At 35.8% G+C, this 21,385-nt stretch overlaps 4 protein-coding genes across 7 annotated transcripts in view; 1 reads left to right on the top strand and 3 right to left on the bottom strand.

Annotated features, from left to right (window-relative positions):
• Window positions 1-1,965: 1,965 nt before the first annotated feature.
• LOC21408383 (probable receptor-like protein kinase At1g80640) lies at window positions 1,966-4,886 on the bottom strand. Of its 4 annotated transcripts, none has more exons than XM_024166127.1 (10): window positions 4,472-4,886; window positions 3,981-4,154; window positions 3,640-3,893; window positions 3,424-3,556; window positions 3,255-3,318; window positions 3,077-3,173; window positions 2,892-2,994; window positions 2,571-2,695; window positions 2,382-2,471; window positions 1,966-2,283 (listed from the first exon to the last, which is right to left on the bottom strand). In XM_024166127.1, the coding sequence occupies exons 1-10, from the start codon at window positions 4,626-4,628 to the stop codon at window positions 2,137-2,139; spliced, it is 1,344 nt and encodes a 447-aa protein (XP_024021895.1). In that variant the 5' UTR covers window positions 4,629-4,886; the 3' UTR covers window positions 1,966-2,136. The 4 variants fall into 4 exon arrangements, with proteins under 4 accessions (XP_024021895.1, XP_024021896.1, XP_024021897.1 ...); XM_024166128.1 differs by having other exon boundaries at window positions 3,640-3,890; XM_024166129.1 differs by having other exon boundaries at window positions 3,640-3,881.
• An 8,479-nt stretch (window positions 4,887-13,365) lies between these two features.
• Window positions 13,366-15,230, top strand: LOC21408381 (F-box/LRR-repeat protein 2). The gene has a single exon (XM_024166145.1). The coding sequence runs from the start codon at window positions 13,498-13,500 to the stop codon at window positions 15,220-15,222; it is 1,725 nt and encodes a 574-aa protein (XP_024021913.1). The 5' UTR covers window positions 13,366-13,497; the 3' UTR covers window positions 15,223-15,230.
• A 475-nt stretch (window positions 15,231-15,705) lies between these two features.
• On the bottom strand, window positions 15,706-16,881 carry LOC112091755 (vegetative cell wall protein gp1-like). The gene has a single exon (XM_024166144.1). The coding sequence runs from the start codon at window positions 16,879-16,881 to the stop codon at window positions 15,706-15,708; it is 1,176 nt and encodes a 391-aa protein (XP_024021912.1).
• Window positions 16,882-18,561: 1,680 nt separating this feature from the next.
• LOC21408380 (probable 37S ribosomal protein S28, mitochondrial) overlaps window positions 18,562-21,385 on the bottom strand; it is a 3,395-nt gene continuing 571 nt past the window's right edge. The window contains exons 2-5 of the mRNA XM_024166116.1: window positions 21,237-21,319; window positions 20,340-20,451; window positions 19,266-19,318; window positions 18,562-19,012 (exon numbers count right to left, since the gene is read on the bottom strand). Coding sequence (XP_024021884.1) covers window positions 18,869-19,012; window positions 19,266-19,318; window positions 20,340-20,451; window positions 21,237-21,319 — 392 coding nt within the window. The 3' untranslated portion in view covers window positions 18,562-18,868. The remainder of the gene's footprint in view (window positions 19,013-19,265; window positions 19,319-20,339; window positions 20,452-21,236; window positions 21,320-21,385) is intronic.

The raw sequence follows: 21,385 nt of genomic DNA, 5'->3' as shown, positions 1-21,385 counted from the left end.
AAGTGTTTTTGTAATTCCTCCAAAGTTATGTCATCTCTCCTATGAAGGAGTTTCTTTCTATAACCATTCCAACTTTGAGGCAATTTAGCAATATTTGCCCCCACTTGGAATGATTCAGAAATCTCAACCTTCAATTCACGAAGATTAGTAATAATGACTTGCAATTCATGTGTTTGATCTAGAACGGACTTGGTATCAACCATGACAAATTCTAGAAATTTCAAGATGAGAAATTTGTCCGTACCTTCCTTCTCAGTTTTGTATTTGTATTCGAGAGCGTTCTAAATCTTCACCGGAGACTCCATCGAGTTGTAAAGATCGTAGAGCCTATCGGAGAGAGTGTTGTGAATATGACCCCGGCACATGATTTCATCATCTCTTCGCTTCTTCCTTGCGGTCTTCAATTCTTCAGAATCATCCTCATTTGGTTCAGGAAGAGGCTCTAATTTCGGATCAAGTACGTAGGCGATCTTAAGCACGGTGAGAAGAAAGAACAACTTTCCTTTCAAGCGGGTGAAGTTGGTACCATCAAAACGATCAAGTTGAACATTAGGATTGAGGAAAGACGTCATGTTTTTTTCAACCTCCATTGCAACAAATTAAAACCTTAAAGATTGTTGGAAAAATTCAGAATTGGGAGGATGAAAAGAATAGAGAAAGCAGGAAGAGGGTTTGAGGCGTATAAGAATACTTTCCTTTAAGATTTTATTTGCCCTCACTTCTCAAAGTTTGCTAACGAGTTTTAAAATGGCAAATTACCCCTAAGATACAACAAACGCTTGAACACAATATCCAACAAAAATATTGAGTTCCAGAACAATCATCATCTGTATTTTCTGAAGTCCATCAAATAAAGACAGGGATGCATCCATCCTCCTTAAGTATTACAACCTTTCACATAAAGATACCTTTTCAAATTTGAAGGTTATCTTTTATATGCTGATGCACTTATATCAATAGTTATTTCTATTGTTAATAAGTGCTCAGATATATGAGAAAACATATCACAAATAGATGCAATGGTTCGAGACCTTTTCAGATCACTAAAACACACGAAAACACATTTTCCGTTAACAATTTACGCTGCAGCGCCCAAGAAGCGCGTCCGTGCGCTGCAGCGCGCAGGCTTAGCAAAACAGACCCGAGAGGTCTATTTAGCGTAGGCTGCAGCGCCCAATAAGCGCACTGCAGCGCGTCCGTGCGCTGCAGCGCACGCTACTGTGTGCTGCAACGCGCGGGCTTAGCAAAACAGACCCGATAGGTCTGTTTTGCACAGGCTGCAGCGCGCGCTTGTGTCCGCCCCCTCTTTCCGAATGTGTTTTAAGCCAATTTTGTGATATTGAAATTGAGAGATATATTACAATCTCTCCAACATTACGTTTGTCTTTGGCGTTGTATATAATGACAAATAGAAATAGCATTTCTGTCTCATGTAAACTACATTTTCTACCCCAAAAAGAAGTATGAACTGCATGTCGTTTGTGTGTAAACGTCTATAATGCAAGTAAACATGTCGTTTCAAGAGCGACATTTTGTTTGCGTTTCAGATTTGCAGCCGTGCGGCCGTGTTGTGTCGTGCCGCACCGCCTATCCTATTTTATTCTCCTTCGTTTTACTTGCTTTGCAATTTGCTGCCGTTTGTTCCAAAATGACAATTTTCTTGTCGTTTCTCCCGAAAGTGATACGCCCATACTCATTTGCTATCCAAATTTGAGCTTCTTTCCGCAGAACTTCTTTCTTTTTCCCTCCATTGGAGAATTTTTAAGACTGGGAAATCTGTCTCGCATAAATTTTCTCCATTTGAATCCTCCAAGATAATTACACGTTTGCTATCCAGAGATCGAAACATTTTTCTTGTCATTTAAACACAGAAAATGACATGTCGTTCAACTCAATTACGCAAAGAATGCATCATTCATGATCTAATTTTCTTTTTGAGAATTTCAGACTCAAAACTGTCTTCCTAGTACACTTTTCTGCATCTAAATCCTTCATTGAAAACTTTCCAGTGTCAAATGCCTACTACTACATCCTCTAAAAGCAATAATAATGTACATAATAATGTAGACGTCACCTGGCCTATGTGGGAATAAACATGGCAAATGAGATAAGTCACAAAAGTACAATCAATCTTAATCAATGAGAAGATGACACAGGCTCCATCACTCTTAGTGACCCTCCGAGCTCTGCCGGCACAAGCGGAATAAGCGAGTGCAGTACATCGGTTATCAACGGCCTGTAACTTGGTTCTGGTTGCACACATAGGACTGCCACTGCAGCAACCTGTTCCACACGGCACATTAGCTTCAATCTTAGCAACTAATATAAGAAAATGTTGGCCGGATTGGATGTGTTTCCAAAGTAGTTTTTTACAAAAGAACCTGGTAGAGGTGTTTTAGGTCCATAGTATTTCTAATCACATGATCCACAACGTTGGGAAGCCTCGTTCTGTCTATGAGCTGAGGCATTGCCTACACGTTGAGCATGGATAGAAATTGTGCTTATGAGAACTCACATCTTTAAAATAATAATAATAAATAAATAAATAAAATAGAAGGATATTCATTTACCCATTTTACAAGAGACTGGTTTTCAGTTTCAGCTGACGCCTTGTTTTCCACAAGCTTTCTTCCCATCAGGAGCTCCAAAAGAACAACCCCAAAAGCATAGACATCACTTTTATCTGTTAATTTTCCTGAACATTTGAATTGAAATACTATTACTCAAATGATACCACACTGGTCAGTGTAACATACAAAACACAATTTCTTTGACTATGATTTTTTTGTAAGAACTCCAATACAAACTCCATTTCAGAGGAACAACCGGCAAGGGGGTAAATAAACAGTTTAAATGAGAATATAGCAATAGATGTAAAAATAGACGCATACCATCCAAAATGTACTCTGGAGCTACATAAGCGGCGGTTCCGGACAGCCCTATGTTGTCCTTGTTTTCAGTACCAGAAGTCACAGCAAGTCCAAAATTCGAAAGCTAGATCAAGGAGAAAACTCACTAGGGGGAAAGAAGATGCTTTCCATATTAGGCATTGACGGGTCAGGGTAATAGATCTCACCTTAGCATTAAAATTAGAATCCAGAAGAATGTTAGACAATTGTAGATCTCTATGGACTAGAGGAGGATTACAGTGCTCATGTAGATATTCCAATCCCCTAACATAATCAACAATAATGGTTCCTCAGGTTAGTATAAGGAAAAAAAAAAATAGCATTGTATGTGTTCTGAGGACTTACCTTGCAACATCAACAGCAATCTTCAGCCTTAGGTGCCAAGTTAGAGCTGACCCCTGAGTGGGTCCTACAGAATTAATCAAACATAGTTACAAAATAAGTATCAACATAATGTTCAGTTTTTCAAGCCAAGCTGTTTGTTTTCAATTGAGACCAATTAGAACTAACTTACCATGCAGTTGAGTTTCTAGTGAGCCGTTCCGCATCATTTCATAAACAAGTAGCCTTGTTTTGCCATGAATGCAGTAACCCAAAAGTTTGATGATGTTCTGGTGCCGGATTTGGCTCAGCCAGTTCAACTCATTCTGCAGTGGAAGTGATGATCAATGTGGAAACACACAGACATAAAAAACCACATTCAGAATCGGTTAAGAGATGGGAGAATTACATCGAATTTTCTTTCATCATCCGGCAATGCATCGTCAAGTTTCTTCACCGTTGCAAGAAGCTTTTCATCAAAACGAGCTTTGTAGACATGCCCCGAGCCACTCTCACCCAAGTCATTACTCTGGCTGAATTTGTTTGTTGCAGCTTCCAACAATTCGTAATCGAAAATAGCAACTGAACTCCTTCTACTCCCCATCCTCGAGGTGTTATATCTGACCATGACTTGACTAGATGGTACCCCTTCTGCAGCCTCTTCTAATTGATGTTAAGAAAATAAAACAAAAATCAGAAAACAACGGAAAAAAAGGTTCATCAAACAATTGGAGGAGAAGCATGTTTTACCCGTTTTCATTCGATTTTTCCCATTGGAGTCTCTCAACTTCTTATGTCTATAAATCCAACCGCAAGACAGAAATAGCAAGAGACCACCAAGGACAGTGGAGGCAACAATGAGTGCAATAAGAACTCTCTTGTTCAAATCTTGGTGGTGCACTATTTTAACCTCAGAATTTCCTGCTTTAACAACACACAACAAAAGCCATAACAACACTCATTAAGGTGAAGAAAGTAAACCACTTTCTTCCTAAATTAAGCAAAAGTTGAAACATGGCAAACCTTGAGAAAAAAATATGCTTCCATTTGAACCATAAAAAAGAGAAATTCGGTCCTTATCTACTGTTCTGTGCTTTTCAGGAGAAATGAAGATAACTACTAAGTTTTTTTTCCCCCATTTTAAGAATCAATTTCAATTACTGGGTCTGGATTTGAAACAAAACTCAAATTGAGGACAACAGACACAGAAAAAAGTCGGCACTTTGGAGATAAAGAGATACCTGGAGATTGAGCATCCATTGGAGAAAAGTGAGAAGTGGGTTCTTCCTCAGCAAGAAGAAGATGCCCAGAAATGTTGGAAAGAGTGGCCTTCTCTAGTCTTGCATCAACAATGAGAGAGAACCAAATGGTGCAGATGAGAAGAAGAAGTAGATTCATGTGTTGCCAAAAAAAAAAGAACAGAGAGAGACACAAAAATTATATTTTGAGTGTGGATGAGATAATGTGTTGGGACTATGAGAAACTTCTGTGGTTTGTCTGTGTAAGTTTTGAACTCTTTCCTTTCTCTCTCTACGTGTGCAAATGTACTTTTGTTAGGAGAAGGGGACAAAAGACGGTTTATAGCAGGAAAACCAAGAAAGCACTTTTTTTTTCGATTTAAGAAGATCTGTAGAGATTAGAGGGGAGATAGGACGTGAAATCTTGTGGTAGTTGTCAAAAGGTGAAAGTTCAGTCTCTCTATGTTAGATGTCGTGGATAGTGGACGAAGACACTTCACACATGAATATTATCCAATAATAATAAAAGAAATAAAGAAGGTGAAAGTTCAGCTCTCTATGTTAGATGTCGTGGATAGTGGACGAAGACACTTCACACATGAATATTATCCAATAATAATAAAAGAAATAAAGAAGGTGAGAGAGAGAGAGAGAGCGCGCGCTAGAGAAGAGGATAGGAAGAAAAACAAATATTAAAAATAGAGAATTTAGCCTCAGTATATTTCATCGATTTGAGTTTAGAATTTAAGTTTTGTCACAGTAAAAAGTTTTCAAAAATAGTCACATTTAATTTTTTTATTACAGTAAAAAATTCTCATATAAAATCACATCTCAAGTTGAATCAGTGAATTAAACAGGCCATTAATTTTAAAAGTATATGAACCTGGACTTTTATTTTTTACTCTTCATAAATACCTTTTGTTAGTCTAATTATTTAATTAAAAAAGTTATGAATTAAGAATAAAATATAAAAATCATGATTCATACATTTTTAAAAAATATTTATCAAGATTACCCAAATAAATAAGAAGATTAGCCTTTTATTAGGACTTTGCTAGATGTATTTTATTATTATTTCTTTTCAGTTGTGTGAAATAGTTCAACTTTACTCTTTTGCTAGTTGTATAATGGACAAATTTTATAAATTCTTCCGTAACTTTGTCACTTGTATCAATATGTTCATCGAGATTAATTATCTTAAGTTTTTTTAACAGAAATGCTTATAAACACCCCTGAATTTTGTCACTTGTGTCAATATAATCTCTTAACTTGAAAATGTACTTGTTTTGGAAATAAAATCCCCTACTATGGAGATAATCCACTTCTAATTATTAATCCACTTCTAATTGTTTCCAAAATCAATTAGAAGTAGGAGATAATTATTAAATTTTATTTTGGAGATAAAGTTTAGACTTCTTCTGGGAGTCTGATGGCTACTTTATAAATAGGAGATTGTAAAAACTTGAAGAACACAATTTTTGCTCTCCCCAGCATAGTGTGGCCGAATTCTATAGAGTGTGCATAAAGGAAAATTTTTCTCTCAAATTTCACGCCGTGCATGTGTTGGTATTCGTGAAATACTTGAGTGTTTATTTACTAATCCGGTTTTGTTTCAGGTATGCCCACACACATGTCTTCGTAGATTCAAGGAATTGACAAGGAAGATTCGAGAATTCTAAACAAGCTTAGAGCAAAGAACGTTCGTGGTCAAAGAACTTAAGTTATAGACATAATCGTTCGCTAGGTAAATTTATTCATAAATTAATTTGATTAATTTATTCATGTATGAATTAATTTGATTAATTTATTCATGTATAAATTAATTTGATTAATTTATTCGTGTATAAATTAATGTAATCTATAGAGTATCTCAAAGGTTTGTCAAAATTTTTTATTATACACGATCTACTAGATACATGCTTTTGCATAGAAAATCATTTTTCAAAACTAACACGGTGTTTCCTGCTTATCAGCCGTTGGATCTGTATTAAATCTTATCAAAAGTCAAATTATATTGAAAAAATAATATAAATCTGACGACTGTTAAACATGAATTACCAGTGTACCAAAAAAAAGAGAAAACATCAAAAAAAATTCTCAAATTTATTAGTCTAAAGACATTTTATTTTCAATTAAAATTTTCTCTGAATGCTACTATTCATTCTCATAAGATTAAAACTCTATTACTCATACAAAAGAGTCCAAATTTACTATCCCTAAATTGTCGTCCCAATAGATGTCCCACCTATTAGTGCTTGACACATCATCACACTTTGACACATCATGAGCTATTATAAACCTAAAAAATTAGAGTTATTTTAAGACTTGTTTAATTCACTGATTTAAATTTTTAATTTAAGTTAAGTTTTAATTTTATATAAAAATATTTAACTGTAATAAAAAAATTAAATATGAATATTTTGAAAAGTTTCTTATTATAATAAAATGAAAATTTTAAACTTAAATTAATTAAATGAAGGAGAACTTAACGGACCTGTGCTATATTGTTTTCAAATTTCAACGTAATACAAAAAGCTTTTTACTTTACTCTACAGGGCTCATTTAGTTCGTTGATTTGAATTTTTAATTTGAATTGAGATGTGATTTTATGTGAAAGTTTTTTACTGTAACAAAAAAGTTAGATGTACTTGTTTGTGAGAGCTTTTTACTGTAACAAACTCGAATTTTAAACTCGAATCAACGAAATGAACGGGCTTTATTTATCTGTTCTTTTTCTTTTTGCCTCTATTCCTTTCCTTGTTGCTTTTCACTTATTGTCTCAATTTTTTTTTGGGTAATGTGTAATAACCAAAAGAACAAGATAATCGGAGATCCATCAATGGGTTTCACAGCAAAAGCTAAAAACTTCATAGAAATTTGAGAAATGAGTCTTCTTCTTCTTCTTTTTTTTTTTTTCCAGAAGATAAGATCAACACAACCACCATCAATATTGAACAAGAGAAGCACCGATAGAAACAAGCTCATATCTTCTTCTTTTCCATTGAAGTCTTGACTGAAAATGATTATTAAGAGAAGCTATTTGAATCGTCTTCTCTCGAACACCCAATCCATCATTTCGATTTGCACTCTCCTGCTTTTCACTCTCTCCACCTTCAAGCCGAACAATCAACGAGCGAGGATGATTATCAACGCCGATCCCAAAGATTCCTCGACGAGAATGAATCTCGCTATAGTACTTTAAAGCCGAAATTGAGCCTTGATTCTTGTTCTCGTCTAATTGGTAATTTTGGTACTTGTCCAAAATGCGGAAGCATCGAAAATCTAAGCTCGAACGCGGATCAGTCTCTCGTCCTCACACGGTTCTACAAGGCGTAGGCACTCTATACACGCGAGGAACCATAGCCATAGCCAAACTCCGAAGTTGGACTCGGTTGTTGACGATGAGAATGAAAAAAACAATATGGAAACTGGAAAGAGTAAAAAAGAAGCCAAAAAAAAGGAGTAACGAAAACATAATAAGATACAGCTGCAAACCAAAGTCTAGGACACGTTCTTTTACCAAACTCAACTTACAACTTAAAATTTAAGTTTAATTTTTTTCTTATAATATTTTCACTCACCTACTAAACTCAAGTTCATAATTCAAATTGAGTCTCCCTAAATGGGCAGGTAGGTCTTAATATTTTGTGACCCAATATTTTATCCATGGAGATTAATAACATTTTTTTTCTTTTTTTTAAGAAAAATAGAAAATTTTTACAGTGAAGCATGCTATTTTATTCCATCAATAGAAATAGTAAGAGGATTAGTTTTTAACAGTAATGTTGACGGTTGAATTTCACCAACAGAATTATACCGGGTTACCTCTCGGTATACTGTTAGGTTACCGGCCTGAAATCGTTAACAATTTGGATTAATGCTGCTAAAGTGCTCTTTGTAGTATGGTAATTTAAGAAGTGCGGAAGTGGTGCCTGAATGAATATAAAGAGTACATGAGTTTTATAGTGGTTCACTCTGTTAATGAAGAGCTACATCCACCGTGTATTGTATATATCTTTTTTCTCCTTTTGTTACATCCGAAAAAGCTCTCTCATTCTTTGGGGCTTTGCCCCTTTTATAGCCCAAAAATTACTTCTTGGGCGGTTCTTCTTTGTAGGCCTATCCACTCGAGTGGCCTAATATCCTATGGACCCAGACCATAGCCTGTACTATTCACTCATCCAATTTGTCCCCTATTACAGCTCTGCAGATCCTGTAATTTTCAACCGTCCGTTTCAGGCGGTTTTAAGAGCTCATAATTAATCCCTACGCTACTGACATCTTTTGAACCCAGACGTAACCTGTCTGTGTCAGGGATCTTTATTTGAGGCACTCCGTCACCCGTGTTCTGCCCTCGACGCCTATACTAGTAAACAAGGCGTCAGCTTTGTTCGGCTGACTCTGTTGTAGTGCTTCTAATGCGCAAGTTACACAGGTCTCGACGGTCTCGAATGGTTGGCGGTCTAAGGATTCGTCTATACGCTCAGCCTTTCTAATCATTCAGAAGGAAAACAAGGTCCAGACGTCGACTGCTATTTGACGTGGCAAACATAGGGCCACGTGGAGCGCTATCGCCGTCCAACGTGTTAGTGCACATTTTTCTACATAACAAGTAAAATCTGTGTAAATTTATATTATAAATTTATAACACGTCATACAAAACTACTGTTATTATTGTAGATCTAACAATTAAAAAATTAATCTAACAGAAAAAATACAATTCCCACCTGTTGAGTAAAATACATGCTACACCATCATGACTCCCGAAAAGCATTCAAATTACAAAAGCTATACATTTTATTGTTAATGAGCCATGTCACCTGCAAAATCCATGTTCGCGTACTGATAGTGCAACTAACGTGATAACATATCATGATGTGAATTATTTTATTGTTAATAATTTGAGGATGCTTTCTATATACCTAAAATAGACCAACACATTACACTACAAGCAATAATCAATCAAATTTTTTCCCAGAAAAAAATAGTAATAATCAATCAAAGTTTATGCAACATACACGAGAGCTAATTACGAGTTATATTGTCCTTGTTAACAATAAGCGCGACAACTCCTAAATAAAAAACAACCAATTAATACTGTGGTCTAAAAAAATATTGTCCAAGCTGAGTATGTTATTTTATAGTTAATTTTTTTACTTTTGTTTTAGACTTGTAGTGGCCAGTGGATATATATAGATTTATACATGAAATTTCATATCAAAATTTAACTTTAGCAAAAATTTTGAAATATTATAAGAATAACAAAATTTTATATCATTTTTATGTCATTAAGATAATAACTATATCATTATATAATACAAAATATAATATTATTATGATAATTACTACGACATTTTATTATATTTATAATATTCTAAAAATTTTGTCATCTAGTAATTACTATATATATATATATATATATATTAACCTATACAATGAGAGGAACATGAGGCATGTGCCTCAGTACGTATTTTTAGGGACATTCTTTGTCTTATGTTACTGTGCACTAAATGGCAATTGGACAAACATGCGTTAAAAATCCATTACGGAAGCTGGATATCTTTTAGTGGTGAAGATCCAGAGTCTTGCTTTATGACATGCTTTTCAACGTATTGTTGGTGAACTTTGCTTGCTAAAAAAGGTAATAAATAATTGATATAAGGTTCAAATTCCCTTATCCGAGTTTATAAACAAACAAACAAAAAAATAATAATAATGAACGACATAAAAATGAATGTAACATGTTAATCGAGTTAGTATTAGTATTTCACAATCGTAAAGGCCTAGATTAAAAGGCATATCTTGATAAAAGTGTAATAAGGTGCTATCATGATCTTTAATTTTCTTTTTATTTATTGAACGAAAATTATTTATTTTTAAGTGGAGTGACAAAAATCATATTTTTTTTACCATTTTAAGTGATTTTTTTTGGGTTTTTTCCTAAAATTTTATAAAAGAAAGGGCACACACATTAAACACTATTTATCCATACTAGTATGAGGAACGTGCCTCAAGTAACAAAAAAAAAAAATACAATAAGCTAAATAAACAACACAATTAAAAAATAAAAAGTACAAAGGATACTTTATAGTAGCAAAAAAATAATCAAAAAAATTCAAGAACAGTTAAAAAGTGATGAAAATACAAACAAAAAAATGTATACCATAAAGTAATTTATAACAATATATGTATTAACATACTTAACAAAAAAATAATAATGTCCACTAATATTAAAAAAACAAAAGAGAGTAAAAGATAGAATATATATATAATATTTAATACATACTAAAAATATATACACAAGTAACACAAAGATGTATATATATAATATACTAATATAAAAGATAAAATAAAACGTGAACCATTCTTAAATGTATTAATAAAAATAAACAAATACATTGACACATTAACAAAATAAAAAATATATATAGTAATGGTAATATATATATACCAAGTCCAAAAAATATATATTAACATACTTAATATTTAGCACGCTAATATATAAGTGTATACTAATATATAAAGTAATAGCAATTTAAAGATAAAATATATTAACATGGTACTTATTAATATATCCATACTATTAATATTTAACAAGTCAACTCATAGTGGTGTGTGAGAATGATTAAGCCATGTGGATGAACCATTAGATTGAAAAGAGAGTAAAACTCTAGGATTGGTTCAATTAATGGTTGAAGGGAAAAATACAAAAAAGAAAAAAGAAAATAAAAAGTTGGAAGCAAGCAAGGATAGTGTTGAAGAACGAAACTTTTTTACCCACATCCGTGCTTCTTAATAGTATAGTAATAAGGATTTAATTTCAGGATTAGGCTCAGGCCATTCCAATTAATATAAGGACCATAGAAATGTATTTAAAAATTTAAAGATAAATTCAATAATTTTCTCTAACGTTTTACTTTCTAAACGACACATTGAAGGGTAAGGGCCTATCAAGAAGAGTCGCTAAACAGCACAATCTGCTTTCCATTTGAACAGAGCAAAGTCGGTGGTTATCTATACAAAGATTAACATATATGCCCTACAATGGAGGTAATGGGGACATCAACAAAGTTTGGTGTTTGAATATAGCCCCAACCAGATTTGATCCACCATCCTACTTGCAACTTTATATCCAACTCCCAACTCTCTCTCTCTCTCTCTCTCTCTCTCTCTCTCTCTCTCTCTCTCTCTCTCTCTCTCTCTCTCTTTTATTTTATTTTATTTTATTTTTTTTAAATACCAGTCTATGATCTTTCCCACAACATGGATGAAATTCATATGTTGGCATTTATGAAATCAACTTGACTTGTTAGTTAAGTACAATCTAGACAGGTGCAAGTGTAGAGCTTTCAACTAGATAATATTTTTTTAATATAAAAAAAAAAACAACATCAATTTTTAAAGAACATAACTCGAGGAAACCAAACTAAAATATCCGACTAGAATTTAACAGTATTACTATTAATAACATTTTGCTATTTTGCTATTTCAAAGTTGGATTAGGGCGGGAGACATATCGTCATTTCCATAATTGCATACTTTTACGTGTATCCTAAAGAAGAAAAAAAAAAAATATATATATATATATATATTTCGCTTGCTTGGTGGCCAGTGGGCTTTAATATATTTGAATGATTACTTTTACAGAAGCTAAAACCGAAAGAGGATTCTTTCAACAAAAGCGTGAATTAGAAATCCATAAGGTAATTCGTTCATTTCACCGATTGAGTTTAAAATTTAAATTTTATTATAATAAAAGGTTGTTCGGTTCACTAATTCAAGTTTTTAATTTGAGTTGAGATATGATGTTATATGAGAGCTTTTTACTGTAGTAAAAAAGTTAAATATGACTGTTTCTGAAAGCTTTTTACTGTAGCAAAACTTGAATTCTAAACTCGAATCAGCGAAAAGAACGGGGCCTAAAAAGCTTTCAGAAACATTCACATCTAACTTTTTTATTAAAATAAAAAACTCTCATATAAAATTATATCTCAACTCAAATTAAAAAGGGAGAAAGAGGAAAATAGGTAAAAACTTAAGATGAATTAAAATTAATAGGCTAATAATTTACATAAGTTAATAAATAGGTTAAATTACTGTTTTCGTCAATAACTTGTCTGGTTATGAACCATAACTTAACAAGTTATTGTCCATAAATCACGATTTTTGTCATTGTCTGGCTATGAACCATAACTTATCTGATTATGAATCATAACTTGACAAATTATGACATATTAATTTCTATAACTAAAAATTAACATATAATTCCTTAAGTTTTTCATATTAACCTATTTTCTACTATTTTTGAATTAAAAACTCAAATTAATAAATTAAACGGGCCCTAATTTTATAGAACTTCCTCTAAATTCCTCTCGAAAAAGAAAAAAAAAAAAAACTCCTCCCTCTAATTATTCTATTTGAAAATAAGAAAAATGCTACAATGTGGCACCCCACCGACGGAGGACGCGTCTAAGGTTGCGACGGAAGACGGAACAGAGGTTGCGATTTGCGACCCAAATCGGCGAGATTCCGTCATCGGAGAGGTCAAGACCCATCTCGTCACCCTTCGTGACAGAAGTTTCTAGCCATGGAGGCTGATTAACGGTGGTCCCAACGGCATGCATGCCGGCTGTCGATTGCAACGGGAGCTAAGAGGGGCTGAGACTTTTTCTTTTTTTCCTTTTTTTTTCCCTCAGTATTGTTCTTTTATTGTAGTCACGCCCTAAAAATAAAAATCTCCAACTCTTTTTTTAATTAATTAAATTATTAATAACACTGCTGCTAACGAGCCATTTTTCAAATTCAAAAAATCATCCAATAGATCTCCTTAAAAGTTAGAACGTAAGATCCACAAAAAAGAAATCAACTGTTGTTATTGCACCGTACTTTGAACAACATCCAAAGAAAACTCCCTCCAATCTTCTCTCCACACAAATCCAACGATCATAAATTCTTTCCCTTTTCTGCTCTGCTTTTCCAAACTTCCCAACTTCGTCTTCTCCGATCGGCCAATTCAATCCCCAAAGCTCATGGATTTGCCGGAGGAATGCTGGCAATCGATCTTCAATTTCGTCGATCACCGCCACCGATTCTCCTCTCTCTCTTTGGTCTGCAAGCAATTCCTCTCCATCACCAACGACCTCGTCACCGCCCTCGCCGTTCTCGATCCAACGCTTCCTCTTCTTCCCGATCTCGTCCGAAGATTCCCGAAGCTTCGGAAGATTGACCTGAGTGGTCTCCGCGGCGACATCGACGGAATTCTCTCTCAACTGGCGGAAACCGATTTGGCTCTGGAAGAAATCGATGTCTCCAATCGGAGGAGTGTCTCCATTCGTAGGAACCTTCCGATCCACGGTTTGCGATCGGTTGGCCGACCGAAAGTTTCGAGATTGAGGCGTTTGAATTGCTCCAAAATCGGATCCTTACGGGACAGCGATTTGAATTTGATTGTGGAATCGTTCCCGTTTCTTGAAGACCTCGATATTAGCTTTCCCGAGCTTGGATTTTCCAATTCCGGTGGTGTTTGGACACCGATAACCGATGCTGGGATTTTGTCGCTGTCGTTGAAGCTCAAGGGTTTGAGGAAGATCAACCTCTCTGGTAATCACTTCATCACTGATCGGTCCCTTGCGTATCTTTCTGCGAACTGTTTGTTGTTGAATGAGATTGTGATACATTGCTGTGACTTCATAACCCAAAATGGCATTGCTTTGTTGTTCCGTCGCTGTGCTAATTTGAATTCAGTATCGGTGTTCCGAATTAGGTTTTCTTTGGATGATTCCACGTTCAATTATTCGTTGTTATGTGCAAAAGCTTTACGTGCTGTTGATTTTACTGAATCTGTTATCTCCGACGAATTGCTTTATTCGATTGGAGAAGCATCTCTGCCGTTGAATAAGCTCATTCTGGCTAATAGCTGCGGCTTTACATATAATGGTATTTCATTTCTGCTGTCTAAGCATCGGTCCATTCAGCACTTGGATCTTCAAGAAGTGAATTTCCTCACAGACGAGTACATGATTACGTTGTCGGAATTTCTCCATAGTGTAACTTACATAAACCTTAGTATGTGCTATAAGTTGACAGATTCAACCTTCTTCTGCCTCACAAGAAACTGTCCTTTTTTGAATGAAATCAAGATGGCTGGTACAAATCTAGGTGCCGAAGATTCCACTTTTAGCGCCGGTTCTGTTGCCAATACTCGAGTCAAGTCTTTGAACTTGGCTCAAAATCGTTCTTTGGGCAATGAAAGTATCAAGACCTTTGCATCTCTTTGCCCCGATTTGCAAATGCTCGATTTAAGCAATTGTGTGGGAATCACAGAAGAAGGCGTTTTAGAAGTTTTAAGGAGATGCCCTGAGATTAGGCACCTGGGAATGAATCAATGCATTGGGATCGAGAATTTTTTGGTGGACTTCGAACTTTCCAACTTGGAGGTATTGTGTGCATGGGGTTCGGGAATTGATGATTATGGATTGGCATTGATTGGAAAAAGATGTCCCCAGCTGCTGCAGTTGGACTTGACTGGTTGCTTGGCCGTGACGGCGAAAGGAGTGAAGGAAGTAGTGCAGAGCTGCAGAGCATTGAGGGAGATAAATCTCAAGTGGTGTAACAACGTGAGTGTAGATATTGTTGCTTTGATGGTATTCACAAGGCCATCGCTTAGGAAAATAGTCCCACCTTGTGGTTTCGTTCCTAGTGAGAGCCAGAGGAACCTTTACCTGCGCCATGGGTGTCTTATATGTGAGCGTTAGCTTTTCTACGTCACCTTTTTCTGTATCGATTTTTTCTCTTCTTTTCTTTTCTTTTCTTTTTTTTTTTTTAATAATTTTCTCTACTTATAGTATGCGAAGATGATGTATGAAGACTGGTTTTTACTATCTTTTATCTTTCTGTTTGATAAACTGGATTATTGTATTTGGATTTGAAGCACCATTGGCATTGTAGAGATCATTGAATGTGTATGAACATGAATAATATTTTTGATTATTATGCTAGTTTTGGTACTGTTACATTCCTTATCCAGCACCAATTGATCCAACTTTAACCTCGATCATGCTAATTGCAAACTCTGCATCTGTCTCTGTCATACTAAATATTCTATAGAAAACTTAAACTAAAAACTACTGAAAGATTACAAACCAAACTAAGAAAAGCTCGGATATTATGGTAGTAAATAAAAGCAGACTCCGGGAAGAGGTAGATCACAGAAGAACTAAGCGAGATGAAACTGAAGATTAGTTCCCAAACGGAGGTGAATCATCAGAAGGTGGTTGAAGCTGGAAAGGCTCATTGACGACTATATCCGGTGATGGTGGTGTCGACGAAAATGGAAGTGGCTGTTCCGGTGGATTTTCAGGAATTGGAGGTGGCAGAAAGAGACTCGGTGACTGTGGAACAGGAAATTCTGGTGGTCGAATCAATCCACTATCTGGTTCAGTTGGAGTCGGTGTGAAAGAAAATGGCGGTTCAGGTGGTAAAAGAGGCTCAATTGGTGGAGAAAAGACTGGGACAAGGGGTGGAGCTGGAGTAAACTCTTGGGGTGGTAAATCTGGTGTAGGTGGGGGAAGAAAGAAGTCTGGTGCGGTGGGTGTGGAAACAAATGGAGGGGAAGGTACTAATGGTGGCAAATCAGGGGACTCTGGAACTGCTTCAGGAGGCGGTAACCATGGAAGCACTGGTGTTTCTATAATTGGAATGGGTGGGGGGAGGAGTAAAGGTGGTGGTGGAGAGGGCACCAATGGCGGTGGCGGCAAAGGCGGTGGCAGTGATGGAACTAATGGCGGCGGCGGCGGCGGGGATGGTGGAGGTGGAGAGGGTGGCGGTGGTGAAGGTGGCGGTGGAGATGGTGGTGGTGGAGACAGGGGTGGTGGCGAGGGTGAAGGTGGTGGAGGTGAAGGAATTAGTGGTGGGGGTGGTGATGGGGAAGGGAGGAGGGGTGGTGGTGGGGAAGGGAGAATAGGAGGTGGAGATAGCACTAGTGGTGGTGGAGAAGGAAGAATAGGAGGTGGAGATAGCACTAGTGGTGGTGGAGATGGGACAAGTGGTGGTGTGATGGGGATTGGGGGAGCAGAAGGGACTAGTGGTGGCAAAGGTGGCGGAATCCGGCGAGGAGGAGACGGTCTAGGTGCTGGTGAAAATGGATTGTCTGGGGATGGAGAAGTTGGAAAAGGCCATTGGCTACAGGTTCCAAATAGGTATTGGAATAAGGGGTCACAATTTGATCCTCCTCTGCTTCTGCCTCTGCCTCTTCCTCTACTTCTACTTGTTCTGCTTCTTCTCTTCTGTGATTCTTCTTTGACTTGTGATCCTTGCTGGTGTTGCTTGTGTTGGGAATGGTGTCTTGCTTCTGTGATGGTCTGAGTGACAAGAAGCAGCACAAAAATGACCACAACCACAATGTTTCCCTTCATTTCTTGTTCATATTTTGCCCTCTATATCTTTCTACGTGCAAGAATAGAACATATGTATTTATAGAGCAAATTTATACTCCCTATTTCGTGTCACTCATAGTCATTTGTATAAAAACTATAGGCCGAAGGGCTTTTTAAATATATTAAAAAGTTAAATTTTTTGCAATGCTAATAATGTAACGTGAAACCTGCAGTGAATGGTAGAAAGATAAAGACTCAAGTAAGAGCCAACTAAATGTTGCGACTTTCGATACTGTTAAGGATTGGAAAGAGATTTACTCTCTTCTTCTCTTACGATCAAGTCCATAGTCTCTGTGGTAGAACGGTGGGCAGAATGGGGGGAAATTAAATGAAAGGGTTGCCTAGTTTGAAGTGCCACTTTGACAAAAGAAAAGCCTAAAATACGAAAGCAATAAATGTAGTTCTGAGGTTGTTTTATTACATAGTTCTGCTCCATGGGGGACACAAAATAAATGCTTTTTCCATTTACCATATCACAGGATCAGGTGTCTCCGCGGGTCTTTTCTCTCATCTCTATCTTTCTTTAATTATGTCCTTTGGAGATTAGTGATCATCACTCTATTGCAGTTGTAAAGGCCATTTACTTATGAGTAATTCTGCAAAACATGGGTTGAAAATCATGCAGAAAATTTTGAAGCAAAATACTTTTTGGTGGTCTTGGAACCGGGAAGTTTAATGGCAAAAATATATTATTTGCTGATCAGGGTCGATTTTAATGCCAACCCCCAAATCAAGAAAACAAACAGATGTTGTCAAATACAGTACAAGTCTATATCAGTAAAAGCACCACACACGAAAATAATAAGATTTACGCCTCAAATCTCATGTAGTCAAGGATAGATTTCACATGAGAGAGATGCATTTTGTTGAAGAACAGGCTACTGATAACAGCTACAGTTGAATGTTCTTGTCAACCGGAAAAAACCAAAAAAAAAAACTTTAATATGGACCTGGCAAGATGCTAATCTTTATTTTATTTTATTTATTTTTTACCCTTCTGGTTAAATTGATTGATCTTGCCCTCAATTGCTCACCGAACAAAGCCATAAAAAAGATAATCAGGAAATACTCTAATTTTTAGAAATCTGTACGAAGATAAGAGACTATCTAATATGTTGCCAATTTAAAAGTAATCCAGTCCATCCACATACGAAGCTTTCATATCACCATAAAACGTTTTCCACGTTAACAAAACTTCCATAACTAAAATTTAGTAGGTGAAAAATACCATGGTTTCTGCATCAAATGCCTTTATCTCCAGCTGCGAGCCGATTCTCTTTACCGGCTGAATCCACAAGTCTCAGAGCACACAGCAACTGTGTCCGAACCTAAAACTAAAGGCAAAGCACGTCACCTCAATTTCATCAAAAGGACTTCTGAGACCACCATGACTGTCGGCCGCGGCAACAACTTCTCAAGACACATCGACTCTGTCATATTGCAACTTCCCGTTGTGGCTACAAGCGAGGGATTCAAACTCAAACCAACAACGAGATTTACAAGAACAAAATGCAATCCTTTTTGCGAGGACAGATTAGATTTGGGTTCCATTGTTTCAACGAAGCAAATACTAGGGAATTCTTGTGCGTAGATTCCGTTATGATGAGTAAACGAGTATTCATGTGCGTAGATTCCATTATGATGAGTAAACGAGTAAGGTAAACTCATAAAAGGTATGTACTATGTTCTTCTGAACAGGAAATACATTTATAACGAATTAATGATACAGCTCTTCACTGCATTTGTTCGCTGCTTATTATCAGCTTTCAAAAAAGTGAGCAACAATATATTCTTGACAGCACATCGTTATCATCCCTTGTTCCAAAAAGGCCACAAGGAAATAAGAAATAAATCAAATACCGATACAATTTCATTTCCACCTCCCTCTGAACTGGAAATAAGCTACGATACGAAAAATACAAAAATCTGCCGGCGGGGAGTGGGAAATGTAATGGTATGGTTTAGCCTAGTTCTTGTAATCAGGGTTGTCGCGGAGACCAAGTTTATCTAGAACAAAACAGTAAGATTCCCAGTCAGTTCTTCGGAGATACTTCAATAACTTCTTCCTCTTTTGCACCATCGCTACAAGACCCTTCCGAGAATGCTTATCCTGTATCAACAATATCAATCAATAAACAGGTCATTTACCTCAAATAGACTTTGTAAGTTAATTAGGCCACGTTCAATTCGCAGATTCGAGTTGAGATGTGATTTTATGTGAGAGTTTTTCACTGTAGCAGAAAAAAAATTTAATGTGATTTTTTGTAAGAGCTTTTAACTGTAGTAAAACTGAAATTGAAAACTCAAATTGATGAAATGAACGAATTCTAAATATGCAAAGAGAGAATTGTTTTTGTTTTCACCTTCTTGTGTAGAACTGCTGATAGATGTTTGATCTTGGTTGTGAGTTGTGCGACTGTACGCAGCAATCAGGAAATGTAAATCAGTGAACTCCGAAAGACACGGAAACCGTGATCAAGAGGTCCGCCCCGAACTCAATAAGCAAGGTAACGAATTATTTTCCCCGTGAAAACAAGTAAAAAAGGGATAAAATTATTTTGATACATGTTATTGATACCATGTGTTTTTATAATATCAAAATGATACCTCGACATTTTTAAAAACATTTTCAGGGTATTTTGAAGCTAATTTTTAAAATATGTAATGTCCAAACTACCATTCTTATCAATTAAATAGAAATCAATATTTAAAAAATATTTTTATATTTTAAAACATTAAAATATTTAAAAGATCATAACAAAATAAAAAAGTTCATGATTTTTTTCCTAGAACTATTAGTTTTTTATTAATTAAATAAAAGGGTACTAAGGTCATTTTACATATCAAAAAGCGGGTTTAGGGTATCAAAAAGGTTTTTTTGAAAACATTGAGATACCGCTTTAATATTATCAAAAAGACAGGATACCAAATGTATGTTTTGCTATAATACAGGGTACCAAAATGATTTTATCCCTAAATACTATGCCAAATCAAAACAGTCTTTGCAACAATAACTATTAGTGTTCTACTACGATCTTTCTTTTCTCTTTGGTGAAAAGGACATTCCACATTTCTTTTAAACGAAAAATAATTTAAGGACAATGCACCAGCTTGTTCAATTACTCATAATTCACCAAATTCTCTTTTGCTTCCCCTTCCACCACCACCACCACCCCCCTTTTCATTCTTCCTTTTTCCCTTTTTTTTCCTTTTTCTTTTTGCCCTCTCTTTTCATTTATCTTTTGTGTAAAATTATCTTTTTGCTAGAGCTATCGAGGGATTAGCAGACATGGACATGATATGGTGAGTATGAAACCATCATATGTCCTAGAAACAGGCGGAGAACAAACTTGATTATACTTCTAAACTCAGCTATGCGTTTTCCTTCCGGAGACGCACCAAACAAGCATTAACATTATGCAACAAGAACCCAATACCTTGTACTCTTGCGGATCCACAATCTGATTCTGACATTTTAAATTCGTCTCTAACTTTGGCAAGCTCACTTTTCATTTTTTCTGCTGAAGACATGTTATCTGGATGGAAATACTGCATTGATGTTTCAAAACGTATAAGAAATTAGCACAAGGATCAAAGTGCTACTTCAGCTGAAAATTACGACAATTCATTCACGCTCTACCAAGGATTAAAATTTATCACGAAATAGGTTAACAATTGCAAAACGTCAAAGTTTTTACAAGACAATACCGATGCAGAAGAAGCTGAGGGACTTCATTGGAGAGATGGAATTGAGATATCAACAAATAACAAGTGATTCTCAAGTTCTTACAATTAATATTTCTCGAAGGGCTAGGCAGCACAAGAGGAACTGAAAAGGATGAGCATTGACTTAAAAACTACCGTTTCACTTGTCAAAACTATGGCAAAATACCCGATCAATTCATATTTCTAAAAAACATAATGCCCGGAAATACACCTTTCACCTTTGTATAAAATTCAGATTAGAGTTCTCCATCAAAATCATGTTCCGCCTACTCTTATGACTTATCATGACATCAAATGCATTTCAAATCAACTTTAGAGTTTCGACCCTAACATATGAAGCAGGACCAGTCCAACTGAACAAGCACACACAATTGACACAACCTAAAATGTTATACAGCCTTTTGTTCTTCATTTAGCTTGAAATCGTAGTCAGTCAGATACAAGAGTTTTATGTCATATCAAATCCTGCAAGGCTGCAACAACTATCTTTTAACTTAATACAGATGAATTTGCTAATCCTAAAAATCATACAAAATCATCTTGGCTCGTCATAAACCTAGTAGTATCTCAGTTTTTACAGTTAACTTGTAAGAAAGCAAAGCACTTGCCCTTTCAACCAAATGTTCCTTCGGAGGTTGCATCATGAAGCTTGGAGTTCGACCCAGCTGACCCAACACATCAAGCCTCTCAACTGAAATAAAAAAGACATCAATCAACAAATGACAAACAAGAACTTTAGTATCATCTTCATACGTCC

Source organism: Morus notabilis, unplaced genomic scaffold (assembly GCF_000414095.1).
Source record: "Morus notabilis unplaced genomic scaffold, ASM41409v2 Scaffold843, whole genome shotgun sequence".
Lineage (NCBI taxonomy): Eukaryota > Viridiplantae > Streptophyta > Magnoliopsida > Rosales > Moraceae > Morus > Morus notabilis.
Note: the sequence above shows the minus strand (reverse complement) of the source record. Positions and strands in the feature narration are given on the sequence as shown.

Bases quoted from the DNA above. Each gene is read 5' to 3' on its own strand.
- LOC21408383 (XM_024166127.1), bottom strand. From the start codon at position 4,628: ATGAATCTACTTCTTCTTCTCATCTGCACCATTTGGTTCTCTCTCATT. The intron at 3,894-3,980 runs GTAAAACATGCT...AACATCAATTAG, and splicing joins GAAAAATCGAATGAAAACGG to AAGAGGCTGCAGAAGGGGTA. The intron at 2,472-2,570 runs GTAAATGAATAT...CTCAACGTGTAG, and splicing joins ACCAGTCTCTTGTAAAATGG to GCAATGCCTCAGCTCATAGA.
- LOC21408381 (XM_024166145.1), top strand. From the start codon at position 13,498: ATGGATTTGCCGGAGGAATGCTGGCAATCGATCTTCAATTTCGTCGAT.
- LOC112091755 (XM_024166144.1), bottom strand. From the start codon at position 16,881: ATGAAGGGAAACATTGTGGTTGTGGTCATTTTTGTGCTGCTTCTTGTC.